The following is a 21,118-nucleotide window of genomic DNA, read 5'->3' on the forward strand; positions in this document are numbered from 1 at the left end:
TAACACAAAATAGTGTATTTTACTTCTGGTGAGCTAGTTAATCCTCTGGCTCTGCAAAGATTACTCACAACCCCCTGATATGGAATACTAACTTGTGGCTACTAACACCAGCAGCCCACAGAAATCCTTAGGATGATCTTCTTCAGGGAAGACATAATTACCATATCTTTGGGGGAAATAAACAGTAGAAGAGTTTACAGTTTACTTAAACGCTAGTATGAAAGTTGCACAAATCAAAAAAAAATTTGTAGAAGGAATCAAAATAAAGGAACAATTTAAATCCTAATTTAAATTTAAACAATTTAAATCCTAAATCCAGTTTCTAACTTTTTTCTTATTTTATCTGTGGTTCCCTACTTCCTTCTACTTTGCTGTTATTCAGCCCTAGTATTTTAAGGAAATATTTCAGGGGATTTATAATGTATTACAGAAGATAAATATACAGCCAAATATTAATTCCATTGGCTTGATGACATAAGTGAATGCAAAACTCCTGTACTTGCTTAGGCTATTACATTCAGCCATGTATATAGGAATGATTTTGCCAGGGTTAGTACAGATAAATATTTTCCTTTCAGAATCATAAGCTATGCAATTAGATGTCACTAATTGCTGTTCTTCAGAAACCTAACATGACCTAAACACAATAAAGAATGGCTAAAAATAACTTGCCTCCTTAGGGTTTTTTCTTCTTAAATTTCCACTTTGTAATGAATTATGTAAATGCAAAGACACTGAAATATAGAATAATAATGCTAAGTCTGAAATATTTCTGAACAATACAGTACGCAGATTTTCCTAAATGTAAAATATGTTTGGCACTCAAAACATTAGACTGTAGAATTTCACTCCCACAGGAAAGGAACTAAAAACTGTAATTCACATTCACTTATTAATATTAGCATCTTAATATTAGCTAGGCTCTAACAAAGCCATGAATATCAAAACCTCCTAATTTTCCTAATTCATCACATTTGGCACGCAAGATGAAAGTAGTTCTGACACAAAGAAGCAAGACTGTGAGAATGTAGAAGTGAGTGAGAAAAGCTGTCTGACATACTGTCATCCTACTCAACTGAACTAATTTGTCTTCTCTTGATTGTAAAAGAAAAATATGAAAAGCTTGCTAATGTCTTTCCTAAGAACGTATTTTTATTTTTATCAAGCAAGCTGTCCTCACAAGCTCTCCATAAAAAAAAAAAAAGAAAAAAAAGATCTGCTACTGAAACTCAGCAACTCTTCTGACACTCAATTCATAGTAGGACTTCTGAGAATTCTTTTGATGTTTTTTTTGTTTATTAGTTCACATCACTGCCTTTTATTTATTTTTTGCTACTGGTGCGTTATTTACCCTAAAGGCAGCTTTTTCTGAGGTCTATAGACTTACTCCAACACACTAGTCCATGACAGTTACTATTTCTTTGACAGCGATGCCTTCTTTCCGGGGAAGAACTATGAGATGCGGCAGGAGAAATTTCCATCAACCACAGAGACTGTACAGTCCATTCTGTCCCTGACATTTTTCAAGATTTACACAAATTCTATTAAATAATTGAATTTAAAAATTACTCCAAAAAGAGAGGAGAGGAACTGCACCTGATAGCTATTTTATTGTTTAGAATAGGATTCTCCTCTACAATCTATCCAATCCATGAGTTCAGCATTTCTTATTCCATTCATGGGAGACAGAAACTTTCTCCCAGGCTCTTTTCAAGTGAAAATTTGGAGTTGTTTGCAAGAGCTAAATACGTCTATAGATAGACCTTAAAACAGGGCAGGATGGGAAGCAAAGATGGAAAGAAAGTAAATCTCCAAACATTCTGGATATCTGTGGTGAGACACAGGAGCTGAAAACTAGCCAGGAGGAAAAATTAAGGAACAAAGGAGAACGATGTTCCTCTTCTGAAATTTGTGTTAGTTCATCTGGAAGACTACCTGGCTGAAAGATGTTTCTTCACAGAAATGAAATCAATGCATGAAATTCTTCATTAAAAATGTTAATGCTGTCTATATGACACATCTGCAAATATTCATTGTATGTTTTGACACTTGTTCTCCCCAGAACATTGAAATGTAAACACCAATACAGAATTTGATCCATGGTATAATTTAGTCATTATCAACTAACTTAAGAAAAGGAAAAGGTATTCCAATGCTTTATTTTAAGGCTTAGGTCCCCAAGAAGGCTTATGCCCAAATACAGGACACAGTGTCAGGACCTCAGTTAACATTACAAACATCCACATTCAATGGAATTATTCCATCTCGACAAGTGCTGAAGAATATGGTCCTGGCTTTTGTATGTACTTACACTGAGGCTTAAAGAGTAAGAGAGTATTTATGGAAGGCAACCTTGTGTTTTAAGGGTTGGTGCTCATGGTAACAAGCTGCGATAAACCAGATTCAGGTTTGGCCTTCCTCTTACTCTCCAAATGGAACTTTATGGTAGTTGAAAGGAAAAATCAGAGACAGAGAATATATGCTCTAATAACTGTTGTTCTTCATCTATCTATGTAAACACCTATGTACACAGATATACATGTATCTTCTCAATTACATTTCAATCAGACATGAATGTACCCATCTGCTGTGACCTAATTTTAAGAGTATTTGATAAACAGTTAAGCCAACAGCCATTTGAAGCTGTTAATTGGTTAGCTAATCCACTCATGGATTATCCTGATGAAGAGTAGGCGATCTTCACACTAAGAAAGAATCTGCATGACTTTGACATTTACAAATGAATTTCTAGCCAACCTATCATACAGCCATTGCATTGCATGATCTGACCATTAAGTTTAGGAAATTCTGAAATATCTGAAAAGCCAACCAGCTGTCTCATTTCTCTGTTAAAATGACACTGTAAAGCCTTTTTGACTTATCTGTATGCACTGATAATTAAATCCCTGTTTTTTTTCTGCCAGTCTGTTACAGCTACTCAGCAGGACATGTATTTGTTTAAAATCCAAGAATTATTTAGAGTATAAAGGTACACATTACTCAGTATGACTGTGGGTGGCAGAACAAAGGCCAAAGGGAATCATATGTTTAATTAAGGTTATATGCTTAAATCAAGTTACAGATTACTTATACGTGATCCATCTTTCAAAACAAGATGCAACGTTTTCACATAATTTGTTGTAAGAAATTCACTCACCCTAATTGTAAAATCCATAAATGAAGAAACATGCCACCCTACAGCTCCCTTTATTGTGTATAAGAATACATTTCACTGAGTAAACAGCGAGAAACTGTTCCTTCAGCTTTAGAGGAAAATGAAACAACGGGTTTTAACCTAAGCTATTTCTCCACAATAGCCACACAACAGGATATTCAAGCTGAATTCAATTCCTACAAAAAGACAAATGAAGTAGCTCTCTAACACCTGGAATCTGACAATAGCAGAGCTAGTCAGCCAGCTTATGAAAAGCTAACATTGGAAACAGAGACCATTAGCTTGCATGAGCTCTTGGAAGCCTTGCATTGCAACCCTGTATTAATTGAGAATGTATTTAAGAAAAGGGGAAAAAACAGCAACAAGAGTAAAAAAACCATAAAGACACCTATTATACGCTAGCCAATACATTCAGTGCTTCACAACATAAAGCTTCACAACAAAAATATGTCATCTTATTTATTTCCAACCCTGAGCTACGCAAAGAATAAAGCACACACTATAAGGTTACTGTACAACATTAAAAGAAAATATTCTAGATGTATATATTCATGACACAAAATCATCAGGAAAAATTATCTAGCCTTCTTTTTGTGGCTGCCAACATACAAATACACAACACACACACATCTTCACTGTGTTCAGTGGATTCCTCTAATAAAGCAGTGCAGCTTAAGAGCACTTGTTTCAACAACAGTCTGATACAGACACAGCTTTTCTGGGTAGTTCATTTTAAAAAAAAAAAGCCTGCAGAGCCATATCAGCATTTAAATTGTTTTACATGGTCCTATATTCTTTCAAGAGAAGGCAACCAAATGCAATTCTGAGCACAAGTACACTAAATCTACAGTATCAGGTGTTCATCTGTGTCTTTGGCAAAGGAAGTTATTCCTTCTGAAACAACTTTTTAAATTAGAATTTAAAAAATCTGAAGTCAATAAAGCTGAAAGGGTAGTTTTAAATGATCTCAATAGGAGAAACAGGTAATTAGATTTTATACTGATTACGTGTGCTGAAACAGAGGGAAAGAAAATTAACATCTAAAGATTAACGGACAGTTTGTAGTAAGTATTGCTTGCAGGGACACCATAAGCTCATTTTCCTACCCCAAACCTCTCCATTAATTTGATTGTTAAAGATCACAGCAAAATTACGTTTATTTTGAAAAGGATAACATATGTAAACTCAGTTAATTTTTGGAAGAAAAGATCACCAGATTACTGTAATTTATTAGGGAACTAGAAAAGGCACAACACAAAATATAGTAGATTTTAAAAATGAACCCTGTATCACACTTTCCAATCATCAGTCACTAGAACAAACACAGTAACTTTGACAGAAGATGCAATACCATAGGTAAATTCTTTGAAAGGAAATGTAGCATTAGGAAAACAGAATAAGGGAGTGTAATATCTTCTAAAATAATAGTAAGATGATCAGATAACAAACAGAATTTCTATAGCAGTTAGTATTCTGTTGAGAGTGGTGAAACATCAAATTTACAACAAAGCCAAATTACTTTAGCATATATCTTAATGCCTAGAAAAGTGGAAAACAAGTTATCTCAACTTGTAAGAAAAGATATCACATGGAGAACTAAGACGTAATATGAGTAATTTAAGGGCACAAACCCTTTTATTTAAAGCTAAAGAAGAAAACTTCCTACATTCTCTATTTTCATGAAAAGGCATCAAACCGTATTTATAAGCAGTTTTAACTTTTTTGACCTTACGGAGAACAACTCTCGTACACCGAAAAAACACTCCCTCTTTTTGTCATATGACTATGAAGATTCGTATTCTCTTTTTTGACAGTAATCTAATTTCCTAGAAGATTCTTTTCTCAATACACAGAAAGAGAACGTGAACAGAACTAATTGTTTCATATCTTCTGCAGATTCACTGAGGCTCTGAGCAGCAGAAAATCCATTCATAAGCCATCAATAAATTATTGATGTAGATTACACTGCAGTCTATCATCAAAACCTTCTATTTCTTTAAGCGACAGTGCTGTTCTTACACAACTAAATAACTGCAGATCTGCATACTGAAGACATCAGAGTTGAGGTTGACTAGTTTGCTTATCATGACTTCAGTGGCCACATCTGTAATAGCTCAGGGGGAATCTGGTTCTCCCACTAGCTGAGAGTAACCAAGTTCCCATCGCAATGAAAAGAACCGGTACTTTTCATTCCTGAACATTTTGAATTGTGTAGAGGAACGCCTGTGGTAGACACTCTGCAGAAGAGATAGTGGGCTGCAATTTTTGCTGATCTATGGCTGAGACAGCATGAAGCCAGAAAACATCTCAGAGAAATTTCTGCTTAACAACTGCTCATTATTTACACTCATATCATAACAATAAATAAATGCTCTAGAAGCTATGAAACTTAATCTCATTACACAAAACATTCTTATTTTTCTTGTTGTGAAAACAATGATGAGTCTGAAACTGTTTCTTAATTCTCTCAACTTTTACTACTGTTCCATACTGACACATTTGGGCATCAGCTAAGAACAGTGCAAACGGACTCCCCAATGGAACAACCACTGCTGGATTATTTAATTTTATGAAGGTAAGATAAACTAGTTTTAACTTTTTTTTAAATTTTATTTTATTTTCTACTGAACAATTTTGATTTTGTAAGACATGTTACTACAACATATCTAGAATAAGAGCTAGCTGGGGTCATCCAGCTGCTACCTTGCAGAAATTTTTGGTAAATCATAGAATCGCAGAGTGGTTGAGGTTGGAAGGGGCCTCTGGAGGTCATCTGGTTCAACCCCCCTGCTCAAGCAGGGCCACCTAGAGCCAAGGTATCCAGGACTGTGTCCAGACAGCTTTTGAATATCTCAAAAATCAATGTATACCAAACTTTAAAGAAAAGTGAAAAACCGACACAGAAAAATGAAAATTGTGTCTTCCTGAACCAAGCAAATGTTCTGCTTGGAACACAGATGTTCTTTCCACAATTCATATTTCTTAAATGGGACTACCAAGACAGAGAGGTTTTTGTTTGCTGTCAGAGCAATCAGGAGCACAACTCATGATGGCAGATAATAATTTCAGAGGGTTCCTGTTGCCAGTTGCTCTTTTTGGCTACATGACTTAAAGCCAATCCAACCCCAGCAGAACAGAGGTGGCAGCTTTCACAGGTCCTGAGCTGACACTATGTGTCCTCCACAGTATTTTTCCAATTCTCTTCAGTTGCCTAAATTAAGATTTCAGATGGGAATAAATTACACGTAAATCTTTTTTTCCTTTTTCAGGTTCATATATTAAAGACTAGATGTGTATTTTAATAAAAGCTGAGATCAGGTAACACCATGTGACTCCAAAAACTTGATGTAGACATTAATCCAAATGCCTGTAGCATGTAAAACCTAGCGCCTCATTTATACTAGCAAAAACTGCTATAAAGTGTGAGAATATTACATCTTCCTAGTCAGTACCTAAGCTTTTAAGAAACTTTCTATTAGAAGTCTCTTCACAATGAAAAAAAAAAAAAAAAAAAAAAAGAAAGGAGCCATAAATCAAGCTTGCATTGGAAACAGAAGGATAAATACTGTAGTTCTGTAATATAATCTACACAAAAATAGTAACTTCAGGGAGGAGAAATCATCGTCATTAAAATTTAAAAAGCAGCTTGACAGTATGACTTTAATTCCAAACAGATGCAAACCTAAGTGTTTAAATGACAGGTAAAGGACATTTTACTCCAGCAAAACCATTCTTCGTATGCTATTAGTCACTAATTTGATGATAAGAGCAGTAAAATTAATCTTTTTTTCTTTATTCACATCAAAGGCGCCAACAGTCTAAAGTCCATGATAGTTTCTTCTGATGTTTTCATGCAGCAGAGCTGGGAGCTTACATTTTTATATTTATCTATTACTCTCACCAGTGCTAAGACGAATTTTATAGTCTTAACAGGACACATGTTCCTGCCTGAGTCTTCTCTAAAGCTTTAATTTTTTTTTCTTCCTTCTGTGGAATCTTCTTGGTCTAAGAGACTTCGTAATTTATAGCAAGATATTATCAGTTTCCATGGGAATCTTTTTCTTCATTCAATGAAATTTGTTTTACAGATCCATAATTTAGTCTACCAAATTTAACTTCAGATCTTTGTGTAGAACCACTGGCAATTTCTTTCCACATCACTCATATGAGAGATGGCAAAAGTAGTAACAGCAAGGTTCATAAAATGATGAGGTGTTCCAGAATTCACGCATTTAGACCAACACAAATACTTGACTCTGTGTTACATTTATTTGGAGGACATCAAAGTTTCTTAGAAAGTCAGCCATTATGTGTTTAATTTCTATACAGATCTCTCATTGGCCTGTGACTGCACAAGCCTCATAGATTTTCACCTTTCTAGTAGCATGATTAATGCACGCTTAAGGTGAAAGCAGTAAAACCTTAAAGCTTAATATTAGACAAGGTAACGCTGTTGTTTGTTCTGTAACGTGTAGCCGGTGTCCTGGGTGCACAAAATAGAGACAACCATCCCAGAACGATAAATAAAATTTAGGATTTCTCTGCTGAATCTTACTCTTGTAAGGAAAGGAGTGACTGGGAAATCCTGGCAGATGAAAGTTCTTCCTTAACACAGAAAAGCAGCAAGATGCTTCATAAGCGCAGTCCTAGAGAGAAGCCGTGCAGAGCCTACACCAAATTACCCATTTCAGAAAGAGTCCTATAACCCCACAATTAATGCGATGAGAGAGCTGGTCAACTCCTGATCAACTCCTAATATTAGGAAGTATGCAAGAGGAAGCAGCCAACTTTTTAAATAATTTATAAACAAACATTTTTCTTAAATTCTTTCCTTATTAAATCTAATCACAGCTTCCTTCCAGTTAAGATTTTTGGTTTTATGGTTCCAAAATGATTTATAAGACATAACAATTTCAAGAAAATAAAACTTCTCAATGAGGTGCTGTAAGACAGGTTAAGAAAAAGGATTTATAACCTCCATAAGCAATTGAAGCCTTAAGGTCAGGCTGACCCTTCCCATGTGAATCAGTGGTAGAGCAAGTAAATACAGATGTCAGAAAGTATGTTTAAGGATAAGCACTCTCTTTTTTCTGTCTTCTATCTCCTCTCATCATCTTGAAGTATAAAACATAAAATGTGAGATTTTAAAACTACTCCTGGTAATAGCTCATTGCCTCTAAGGCAAATATTCCCTGCTTGAATGTCATTGAACACATGTAGTGTTAGATCAGCAGAACTCCTTACCCTGTTTCATCAAGACAGTAAAAAAAAAAAACCCAAAACAAAAACAAAAAAACAACCAACCAAACAAAAAACCAAACCAACAAAAAACCACCAAACAAAAAACCCCACCCTAACCAAACAATCAACAACCAAAACCAAACCAGATTTAATGGCATTTTTAGTTCGTTTATGTTCCTGTTTGTTGGCAAAAGGGGTGAGGTATTCTTCTATAAAAGACACCTGCATCAATTACATTGCGTAACAAACTGTACTACATTACATCACAGTGTATTTCCCCCTTATTTACCTCATAAGCTATTGAACGTAAACATTTCTGGAATATCTTCATTATTTTGGCACTTAAATATCATTAAAGAAAACAGGTTTTGAAAAATGGCAGTTAGATTCATAAATCAGAATACTTCTGAAATTCAGTCTAATTATTTTTGTCTATTATTTACTCACTACTTATATTTATTACATAACACTACATTTTAGTAAAGATCATAATTATATTAATTTTAAAGCTCTTCTTACTGTTTTTTTCCACTCCAGCAGTTTCTCCTCTGGCTACATCTTAATTATAGCCACCAACAAGGAAATTTTATAGCTAAGGATATATCTCTCTACTCCAGAACAGATACCATTGAGTTGCAACACCCATTCCGTATTGGCATTATTATATATACATGCATATTACTTGTTTTATAGCAAATTATATGAAATGACAGTCAATATGGGCAAATTCAAGAACTCATGATGTCATCGTCAGCCATCTCCTGACAGATTCACTACCTCACTAAAAACTCAGAGCCTCAGGATATGCAGCTGACAAGTGCACACTCATTTCCAGAGAGACTAGTTGAAGTGGAACTAGAGAGTCTGCCACCCAAATTCCAAGGACTAATGAGGTACCATCTGTCAGACGCATTTCTGAAAGGGCAGAGAATGTCCACTGAATCGCCTCCACATTTTTCATGATGCAAGCATTAATATTATTCCTTTCCCTTACAAGGTAATCAACTAAAATGCATGCTTTCAAGGTTCAGTTTCTCGAGATCTGTAATTCACGTCCATTAAAAAATGGAGCACCATTAAAAGTATGATAGTTAGAAATATTTTCCTGTTGGCATGCTTAACAGTATTGATGGTAGCTAGCTAGGAAATCTGCAGAAACACCCAGGGCTATCAAAGATGAAGTGCACATGCTAGCATATTTTCTAATAAAATACATCTATACTATAAGCTACTGACTCCATTTCTCCCCACAAAATATCTAAAAGCTTCGTAGTGAACTGTTGTGGGTTTTTTTTGTAAACTTGCTCTTATTTGGTTTTGCAATCCAAAAGTGTGCACTAACAATATTGTAATCCTTGTTTAAATGTCACATAACGTTTACCAAGGTATTGTATAGACTGAGTTCTTCACAAAGTATTCCAAAATGCACCTCAGGAAATAGAAATTTCTGATTTTTCCATATTCATGAATTGTTTTTGTAGAACTGCATAGGACTGCTCATCATTTTCTACTTCAATCTATCTCTAAAACCCTGTAACCATAAACAGTACTTTACAGCGGCACATTTTTTTTTTCCTAGCAATGCATTGATTAGCATGCTGTAACTAATACATTCTACAGCCCCATCATCACCCCAAACATCATGTTTATGCAACTTTCTCCTGAGCTATCTGAATTTATATTAAAGTACTGTTCTGCTTGGCCACCCCTCACTGGCGAACAATTTTTTAGACACACACACAGAAAGGCAGAAATACTGCAGTATTTTGTGAAATAATTGGGATTTGCAAAAATGACAGCCTATTTTATCAAGAAGGAGTGGGTGGCTGCTCCAAGTAGAGAAGACGGCAGGAAAGTTAACACAAAGCTGAAAGTAGCAGGTCACAAAAGTGGTATTTCGCAAAGAAGTGGTGGAAGTCTAAGAGAGGTAGTATAAAAGAAAACAGCAATAGAAAAGTCATGAGATAGAGCTATCCAAGTATCAGGAATACAAGTCATTTGAAGACAAAAAGCTGGGGGAGAAAGTGAGAAGCAGAGACTGTGTTGTTAAAGGACAAAATATCAAAGATGTACGTTTTTATTAGCACTATTTAAAAAACAGTGATTATGGAAAGAGACAGGGTGATGAAGCTAGGAAGTTGAAGACAGGTAAAGATTAGGAATGAAGCTGAAAAAAGATTCAGTTCAATTGAAACTGAGTCTTCTAAACATATTTAGTCTTTATCTCAGTTTATTGATTTAAAGTTCATGTCATAAAAAGCAGGCAGATAATTTGATATTATATCAGCATTTGAATTGTTTTCAATTAGTTTGTTGTCTTGAAGTCCGTTCTTTAGCTTCCATATGAAAAAAAAAAAAATTTTCTAATCCAAATGTTTATGGGTGAGAAAGAAATACATGTGCTTAGCAGGAGCGCCAAAGGAAAAATACAAGAAGGCTTTACTATGTAAAATGTTTCTTGTCTAATGAGTGATACATTCAAACAAGCACCTTTGAACTTTTTCCCCTCACACAGTACCTCAAGCTTAGGGAAAACTCTCCAGAAATGACAGCAAAATATTACTCTCTTCTTGAGCATGGTTTAATATCAGTACACTCTGACTTCTACCTCCTCTTACATTAAGCAATGTGATTGCATTAGATTCTTGTAACCCTTTCTCAACTTCTCAGCTTATTGCCTCTGCTTATAAAACAGATACATTCCTGTGGTCTGTGTGCCACCTACCATAATAGGGTCTTTGTTCAAACAGTAAGAACAAATTAAACTTCAGAAACATGAGTTTTAAAACATGGGAAATCAGATTATAAACACAAAGTATGGAAACGTAACACATTCTTACCTATGCAGCTGTAAATACTCTCTGGGCCTATTTAAAAGGTGAAGGAATCTGTCAACAATCTTGTTTTTCCCAACACCCTGCAGTAAATAAATATAATATTAAGACATAATATAGATGTACACATTTAAGATTTATAAACAAAGAAAAGACAACTTTCCAAAACGGTTAAAACACTCTCCATATTCCTTTATAGGCAAATACAATCTCAGTCCGCATCGAAGAATTCTGAACACAATTTAATGATATATATTTTATTTTACATATATATATGTATATATATATATTTGCAAAATACTTATGTGTCTTACTAGGAATAACCAGAAATAGGATTGCGTCCCTAGAGTTCTGTCACACATGCCAATGCATCCTTTTAACTAACACCAGTTTTTTCCAGCCCTTTTTTTTCACAAAGGTATTGCGAGGCTGTGAATGCTAGGAAGTTGGCTTGCACTTAATAGGAAAAGGTAATTCTTGGTGGTCGTAGGAAACATCCTGTAACGGCCATGTGGAATTAGAGCACTGCCTTCTGTAGAGCACTAGGCAATATTTGCTAATCCCATTCCACTGGAGTTACCAGAAAAGGCCCAGATAGAATCAGAATTGGGTTGGAGATCAGACTGATCTACAAGTCTCCTATTGCAGGATGTCTGCATTAGCAAGCTGTGCAGAACGATGACAGTGGATTTATGAAGTGAATCAGGTGTTACTAACACCCTGGTGTTACAAGCGGTTCAGGAGCTGGTACTTCAGCCCAGGCCTAGCCTGGTCCCATGGAAGGAATTAGCAGAGGGCATGAATTAGGTGTGCTGCTGGAGAACATCCTCCACTTTAGTCTCATCCTAAGAGAATCCAGGTCATACGTCCCTTGACACCTATCAAACTGCAGTAAGGAGATTCCTTTCAAAAGTACATTCCTGATCAGGTCTAAAATGCTCCTGTAGATGCAAACCAAGATGACAGTTCAGATGCAGAAATTCTTATCCCTCCTGCAAGGATGTGGCTGCAGACTTGGGAGCTCAGAATGATAGTGAGATTGCCAAAGGTTGCAAAGGAAAAATAAAAAGAATTAGCAGAAAGAAAAGTTCAGTTGTAACCCAGCCAGAAGCTGTTTGACAAGATACTGTCCCTCTGCTCAGATTCTCACTCTGACTGCATGAATGCATCTAGCAGTCCACACCAGTGTAAAGTAAAGCAGATAAATATAACCCACAGAAAGATTAAAGAGATTAGATTAAACCAACTTCAGACCCGCTAATCTGTTTCACTTGGCATTGAAACAGAATAGGAGCATTCAGAGCTGCAAGTTATGACATTTATGACTATAAGATCTAGTTGAAAGATGGTAACTGCCAGCTGCGGAACTGCAAACTGTTTAAGCTTCTCAAAATGGGACCACAGCCTCTCATCTGACTACATTTATGAGAATGGAGAATCGTGCACATATGTGTAGTAGTTGAAATCACGGAAGGAGAGTTCTCACCATGAGAGCAGAGGAAAAAAATACCGCAGAGCTGACAAAAATAAAACTACCTAGATTCTACTGCGGACTCGACTCCAACGCAGGAGAGCCAACTCAAGTTAGTGCTCTGCCATACGCATCCTCACGAACCTTCTTCCACCCGATTCTTCAGAAGAATCTACAGCTTTACACATGGGTGTAGTAAGAAGCTGTAACACACTTACTATCTGTCACCAGTCATTTCTGAAAACTGTCACTGGAAACACAGTTCTCCACTGATTTGAAACAGGAGATGAGATTGTGCTAACAGATTCTTCCAGGAACTCAGAGAACATACCCATTTTGGGGGGAAATACGCAACTTCAGGAATTGCATCAGAAACATCAAAAGTAACCAGAAAGAGGGTAAGAATCCTCTAGTAGTGCACACAGACTGTTTTATTCCCATATGTTTCCTACTACTTGCAGTCAGATACTTGTAATCATAAATGGGTGAATAAACAGGAATACTCCTAATGTCAAGCACAAAACAACCGTGCTGAAAGCAGCTTCCTTTACTTTTCGTAAGAGAGCTAAAGATGACTGGGCAGATGTCAGCACAGTTTTCTGTACCAATCCCAAGCGGATTGCATACCCTTTTCTCTGCAGAGTGGGACTCCAGCCAGCTGTGGCAAGTACAAAGATGAAGAAATAGATCAACATATTGAATCAATGTAAAACATACTTAATATCAAACAAAATGGTTACTGTAATTTTAAAAAAAATTGGCTTTCATGTGCATTAACGGAAAGCGCGTGTGGTTTGTATGTTTATGATAGATTCTTAAAATTATGCTGAAAAGAGTATTTTCCCAACTACAAAATAACACTGTTAGATTTTTTCCTCTCTCTCCCATTCCAATAGAAAGAGGACCAAATAGCTGGTTTTGCGTATTTCTATCCATGCTGTTATCACAAAGGGTATTAATAGGAGTGCACCTCACTTTTGAGAGAATGCTCGGAGGACACAAGCATGGTGGAGGACCACTGTGGAGGAATGGAGAGAGCACAGTTACCAAAGCAACACAGTGAAGTCAATGGGAGCTGTGCCATGATCATATCTCGCCCTTTCTTCATTTGTATTTGTGCATCTCACCAGACTTCCCACACACCTCCTTTTATTTCATTTTAACTATACCTCAATTTCAGAACATGATACATTTTTTAAAAGGTGTATGCAGGCAAAAGCCAAAAGACATTCCCACCAGATTTTAGCTATTATAAACACGTTAATGTTGCCCAACTTCTAGACTGAACTGCTTCAGAGAGTACATTATGTGCCTTCACAGAGGCTGTGGTGTACCACATAAAATCCTCGGTTGGCAACAGCAGCTGGAGCAAAGTTCAAGTCAAAGCTCTTTGATTCCACCCCTCCACATTCCTACTTCATGACCAGTTACCACTTCTCTTTGTCTCGGTTACTCCATTGAGAAGGCACGATATAATAGAAAGGAAGGAAGAGACCAAAGCTATTCAGAAGGCTCTTTAGCACCATTAAAAAACTGCAAAAAAGAGCTTGGATGAGTTCCTTCCTTCAATCTATTCATTAATGTGAGGCCAAGAACAGTAGGTTTATTCCAAGTTCACCAGACCTTCATGGGATAAAGAATATGCCTGGTAGTCTTCTTCAGGTGAATAAGAAATGTGGAAAATGCTAACACATTTTGGAAGAAAACCCTCTGAAATGAGTTACTGGCACCTCAGAAACAAGAAATGACAAAAAAGGCAACAAAGTCACTCTCCTTTCCCCTGAGTCTATACCCAGTGCCAAGGATCAAGCTGGATCTTCTGGACACCCACATAGCTAGCAGTCAACTATTTAAGCAGAAAGAATCAGATTTGCCTTTCATATGAACATACTAAAAGACTGAGTTGAACTTGGACTGGATTCAGAATGTAATCTCATGTAATTTGCAATTATTGCAGCCTAAGGTAACATTCAGAAGACAAACCAGTTCGCCATTAATACTTGCTGTATGTTATTCATATACGCACTATTGCAGTTACTTAATTTAACAAAAGTATAAACATATGCTAATTAGAGAGAAAAGAACATCTGTGTTGGTGTTTTGGCTGAACTGAACAAAAATATTTCAGAAAGCAAATATTAGACAATTTTTGTTCCATCAGACATATGGGACAACTGAAATAGAAAATGGGAAGTAAATATCTCTACTAATGAATAACAAAAAGGAAATTATGCAGTTAGAAGGCAAAATAATCCCTTAGTTAAAAATTCTCCTAACTGACATTGTAAACACTTGTTACCAAGGATAAAATGACTTAATCTTCTAGCAGTAACTGCAGTTTCAAATATAAACAAGGTTGCTACAGATCCCAGGAGGCATTTTGCAATTCAGGATCCAGCTATTACAGTAGTGGGACAAATTTCTCCCCTGCACAGCCCAACTAAAGTCAGCAAGGTTATAGTCCAAAAGAACTGGACCCAAGTTTTTGAAATTAATAGTTCGCCTCAGAAAAAAACACTATTGGGGAAAAAAAAAAATCTAAACCATGCTGCCTCATTTTTATTTTCTTTTAAATGATTTGCAAGTCATTCTGAAGCAGCTGAAGAGGTTGCCATGTTGTGCCATGTTGTGTACTGCCCTTCAGCTGAGACACTGCCATCACACCTTTTCCATTTCAGCCCACAGCCATCCTGCATAGCAGAGCACCTGTTTCATTACAAAACAATGCAACGGATTTTGAAACTGGTGAAAAAAGCAGTTTATCACTTTTTCACCTTAGAAAATTTTATTTTATAATTAATTTAAAAACTGTATTATTAGGGAATGAAAGACAATCTTGACTTTTCATTAAATTTTAGTGTACAGAACCCTCATGTCAGAGTTCTCAGTTTGTGACTTCATAGAAAGAGTTATATTGATAGCGTCATTATCACAGAAACTTATGGCTGAACAATGAAAACTAAGAAAATGAAAACACTTTTGCTAACGTATGGTTTCTAACACTGGGTCTGGCCCTGAACCACCTTCCATGCCCACAGCTTGCCTGTTTCTGCCAACAAAAACATTTGCAAGAACGCATGCATTTTGACCGAGGCTGCTATTTTTACACTAGAGGACGTATTTCTGATTTTTTAAAAAAATGTATTGTTATCACCAGGGCAAAAAACAGCACCTATACAGAACTCTCTCAAACACTCCAGGTGTTATTAAGCTCATCACTCCCTGCCTGGAACGAATGTGAATAATGCAGTGTAATAACTGCAGAAGGTGTGTCACCAGCAGACACTAGACATTGCTGCCAGAGGACCACTGCAATAGATCCTATCGTTGCTGCCTCGCTTGGACGTTAGTAACAAAGGAAAATAACTGCGCAAAAGCAGTGGTGATTCAAGTCTTGCCCCAGCTGCAATCTATACATTTATCGGTCACAACAGTGAAAGCTCTGTGGTTTAGGATCTCATTATTTTATTTTATCATCTGGGGCATGCAAAAATTATGGTGATGGTAAAATAATAAAATTTCACCATAACAACAAATAAACTTAATTCCCTGACAGAAGAAATTAATTGAGTGCTTTGGATACATTGCTGCCTACATGTCTAGGTAAGCTTGTAGAGTTTATGCCTTTTTCTGAATTTAAGTACCATCTTCAACCCAGATCCCTGTCAGGCTAAATACAATGTTCACATTTCCAGCGAGGTAAGACAACTGTGGTTCAATGGAGAGGAGCATATGAAAAATTTACAATAAAGAGAATCTACGGGAAGAAACATCTGAAAGAAAAATCAATTCATTGATTCCTTTTTTATTCTAATTCTTCAGTATAACTTGTAAAGGCAGTAACTAACTATGTAAACAGAGACACATTCAAAAAGCACGCCTATTCTCATATATGCACATACTGTTATGACTGTAGCAAATAAAAGAGAAATGTTTTCCGAGTTTTCCACAACTGTCACACAGAATTCCTTAGGCAAAAAATATCACAGTATTTGGCCCAATGCAGCTCATTTGGAGCTCAGTTTCTTCATGCTCACAATAATAATAATAATAAACTGGTTTAGGATAGTACATTCTTGCCTTGCAGAGAAAGCTGTCCATTTTTACACAAGTTTAAGCAGGAAAACAAAGTCCTTTATTTCTAGAAAAGTTAAAATGCCAAGCATTTGCTATTTCAAGGTTTCTGGCGACTGATATTATTACACTCTCAGTATCTACTTAATTCAATTTCACAACGAGATAAGAAGATGATGATTATCTTAGAAGGAAAGATCTATTCAAGCATGTCCTTTTAAATACCTTTAAGAAAGACTCAATCATTTGTCCTACTAAATTCTTCAAGAATAAAATAAATTCCTAGTGAGAGCCCAAGAGTTCATTTCAGTTGATCTCTCAGTTAAGGAAAGGCAACAGAAAGGATGAAATTAGAGTCTTCTATCAGGGAAATAAATTACCAAATATCCCAGAAGGCCATTCCATTTCTAAGTTGTTTTGATGTATTTGTGATAGTCTGCTTACTGTGGACTCACATCAACATTTTTACTAAGTGCTGCCAGAGATTTTGTCATGATCTTCTTTCAAATTATTCACAACAATATTTAGCACCTTTACAGAATTCTTCATTCTTATTCTACTTCATATTTCTTTCTGATTTTCCCTTATCTATACATTGTCTAATTAGACTGCAAGCTATTGAGGAACAGGCTTGTTTTATCACCTTGCAAAGTGCTTTCCTTGTACATGGGGAAGTAGAGGGGGAGCAATTTTGAACAAGAAGTACAACCCGAATTTCCATACCATCAAATGAAGGAGGACAAAATTTAAATGCTTTCTGTATTCAGCAGTGATTTAATCAGTAACTGAATGACATTTCTGATTATTCTTATTGATTATCAACTTTATGTTTCTTGTTGAAAAGAGAACATAAGCAATAGGAAAGCCAGAACAAGATGTGGAACTCCAGCATCCATTAAGCCTTAATAATAATTCTTGAAGAGAAGAAATATATTATTTGTTGTCCTTTTTTTTTAAAAGTAGCTCTTCCTTATTAAGTAATTTACCATAAAAGCAGGATGGATACCGGTAACACAAGTATTTCATTTTCAAGGGTAGACCAGCCAGTACCAAATACTTAGAAATAGCCATAAAGGTTGCCAATGAAGAAAACTACAAGATAAAAGAGAAACTGGGAATGCTGGAAAGAGAAGAACAAGCAAAAGATGACAAATAGCCAACGGTCCTGATGAACACTGAGGCTGTCCCAATGTACACTGCATTTCCTCTGTCTGCTCTTCAGGAAGATTGACAAAGAGAATGTTCCTTATAATTTTGGTAACATTTATACAATATGGACAGTAATGTCCACTCAGCCACTTTTCATTGCTATGCTCTACACTTTGAAAGTGGTGCAGAGACTATAACGGATGATGTAAGCGTAGAAGGCCAAGCACTGTGTGCCAAAGCTGAAATAGAGAGAGAGAGGTCTTAAGCTAACAGGAATTTTGTGCATGTACATGTGTTATGAAAACGAAAGAGGCAAAAGAGGAAAACCACATTCACTCAACCAAGCAAAACCAAATCCAGTCTCTAAAAGAAAGACTACAGGTCAAGCCTTGCACATTGAATCACAGTCGAATGGAGATACTGACTTATGATAGTCATCATTTTGATGGACCAAATTATGTTCTAAGGTATATGTCAACTCATTTAAATATTTAGGAAATGACACAAGCATTCAAAGGGATGTCAGTCATACATTTTGAAATACCCATGTTCAGAGTATTTGAATCGTCAGTTATTTACACCGCATTTCCATGATTCACTCATTCACCAACAAGAAGTACAAGAGAAAGGAATTCAAAACAGCACTTCATATCTCCACACAAAAACATTATCTATTTCTTCCAAATGCGAAACACGGGTACACACTGATATATGTATCAAGCAATCATAAAACCCTACCTTCTTATTAGAGACTGAACTGTTAAAGAAGCTGAACAGCAAAAAATCCTATTTTTTAATGATTTGCTTTACAAAAAGAGGATGAAAACTCTAATATCTTCAAAGGGAAGGTATCTGCACATATAACATGAAAGCATATTAATGTAATATGGTTGCTTTTAAAGTACTTGAACAGCATTCATCACATGCTGCAGAAATTTACAGTAATATATTTAAGGAATTAGCCAAGCAATTTCTAAATACTTAGTGATCATCCCTGAGAAATCAAGGATGATTGGTGTGGTCCTGTAAGACTGCAGAATGGCAAATACAGTGCTCAAACTTAAAAATAGTATTTCACACTACTAGTCACACATAAAAACAGTGTGGAACAAATTGGTAAAGAGTAAACCTGGAAGTACTTAGAAGTATGTTAGCAATTAAAAAACAAAACCTGTAACTATTACTGATTTGCTAAAGCGAAATCACAGCAAATCAATCATTTTTCCAACTTTATGGTACAGCTGAGCTGATGTCTAGAATCAAAGCAGTATGTTCCAATACTTCAACCCAGTTAAATCATTTAACACTGTCTTCAATTAGAGTTTCATAAGCTTGGAGAAAATGTGGCACACATTGAATTATTAAAGATTAGTATACCACTGCTGGGAAAATACCTTATACCCTAAAAATCGTACTCACATAGTCTTCAAAATTTTTTTGCCAAATTGGTAGAACATATGAAGCATGTGTCAGGGCCCTGAGTGTACCACCAGGCTCTGCAAGCTCTTTCCCCCCACCTAGGGTTTTACTTGACTGTGTTGAAGGTCCGCTCTGACATGGGGTTGCTGCCTCACTGGGGTCCCCTTTGCCCCCCATGGCTTGGGAGCTGCATTTACACTCAGACCCTTTCCTCCATTCCTTCCCAACCTAAGCTGTGGTGATGCTGTGCCTGGCCCTGTACCTTGCTGATCCCAGCCCGGACCGGCTGACTTGACTTCCCAGCTTGACCTCAGATCTGCCTCATCACCACGGATCTGTCTGATATTATTGGGCACTTGGCTGACCATCGCTGCTGTCCCCAGACCTGCTCTTCTTGCTCGGACACTGTGGGACTGCGAACCTTGTCATTAAGGACATTGTCCCTGCCTCCAATCCCCTGTGGAGCAGCCCACTCTTGCTATTCCCTGACAGCAGGTCCTGCAGGCAATCTGTACTACATAACATTTTCAATATCAACTCGGAAGCTGGCATAGAGTGCACTGTTTATGAAATAGAATAAATAGATCTTAGTTAATTTATGAAATAGATTAATTTCTATTTATGAATAGATGAAACCTTTTGGGAGAAGCTGGCATCATCCAGCAAAAGTCTACAGAGGTTTCAAGTACAACATCTTCGTAATTCAAGCTATTAACAAGGTCTCTAAATAGATGAGACTGTATATAACTGTACACTGTAATTTTAATATATGTACATTCCTTGCCATGTAGGTTAGACTTAGTGTTTTGTGTTAAACTTTTTCCAAAGGCTATCGCAAAACATAAACATCTGCTAGAAAATTATTGTATCCTTGCTAAAGGAAAGCTAAACTAAAGAAAGATTACTTTACGAGGGAAAAACCAACCTGGTAGTTTGGGAAGTATCACTTTCCTGAACACTTCAAACGTACAGAAATAATAACAAAAGCTCTCTTTTTTTTCAGAGCTAACTGGCGAAGTGTATAATTCTGTTCAAGTCACCTATCAGTTCCAGTAATGGTTTAAGATGGTTCTGAAGAACAAAGACTTTCAAACATACCCAATTGGAGAACATCTGCCCGTACCTCATCTTGGGGAGCCTATACACTGTTAGAAGGTGTCATGAAACAGCAACGACCAACTAAAAGAACACAACAGCCCCCATGATCTCACCAATAAAGTCTCCATCAACAAAGATACTAGCCAAAGAATAAAGCAAATCTGTATCTCTTTTAGAGAAAACTAATATTTTGCTATCAATAAATAAGATTTAGATAATACTTATGTGTACACTTCTTACCTACCATTGGAGATTTTAAAGGAGAGGTTTGATACGTAGCCAAGAATGATAACCAAAGTAATTAACTGAAGATTTTAATGGTAATGATGTTATACATAACAATGTTTTGACTTTTTACTCTGATAGCAATGTAAAAAAACATGTAAGGCATTTTCATTTTCCACAGATGTATGTCCGTAAAACCCATGGACACTAGTAGATAAAGAATCAAAAAATGGGTCAAATAAGTCAGTAGTAGAAATGAATTAAATTTCATTGAAGCAATACAGAGATTTAATTTCATTATTAAATAATTAGTTTTTTTCCATGCATTGTAAGAAATGTTTAACTCACCTGATTGCCAACTAAAAGAAGATGTTCTCCCAGCAGAAAGTCCTTTAGCATATCTTCCATTACCATCATGTGCTAGAGAAACAA

At 36.2% G+C, this 21,118-nt stretch overlaps 1 protein-coding gene across 3 annotated transcripts in view; it reads right to left on the reverse strand.

Moving 5' to 3' along the window:
- Positions 1–21,118, reverse strand: part of VWA8 (von Willebrand factor A domain containing 8) — a 201,613-nt gene that overhangs the window by 95,395 nt on the left and 85,100 nt on the right. For all 3 annotated transcript variants that reach the window (XM_075139308.1, XM_075139307.1, XM_075139312.1), the window contains 2 exons: positions 21,035–21,106; positions 11,257–11,333 (listed from right to left, as the gene is read on the reverse strand). In XM_075139308.1, coding sequence (XP_074995409.1) covers positions 11,257–11,333; positions 21,035–21,106 — 149 coding nt within the window. The remainder of the gene's footprint in view (positions 1–11,256; positions 11,334–21,034; positions 21,107–21,118) is intronic.

The sequence above is a fragment of the Calonectris borealis genome, chromosome 1, assembly GCF_964195595.1.
Source record: "Calonectris borealis chromosome 1, bCalBor7.hap1.2, whole genome shotgun sequence".
Lineage (NCBI taxonomy): Eukaryota > Metazoa > Chordata > Aves > Procellariiformes > Procellariidae > Calonectris > Calonectris borealis.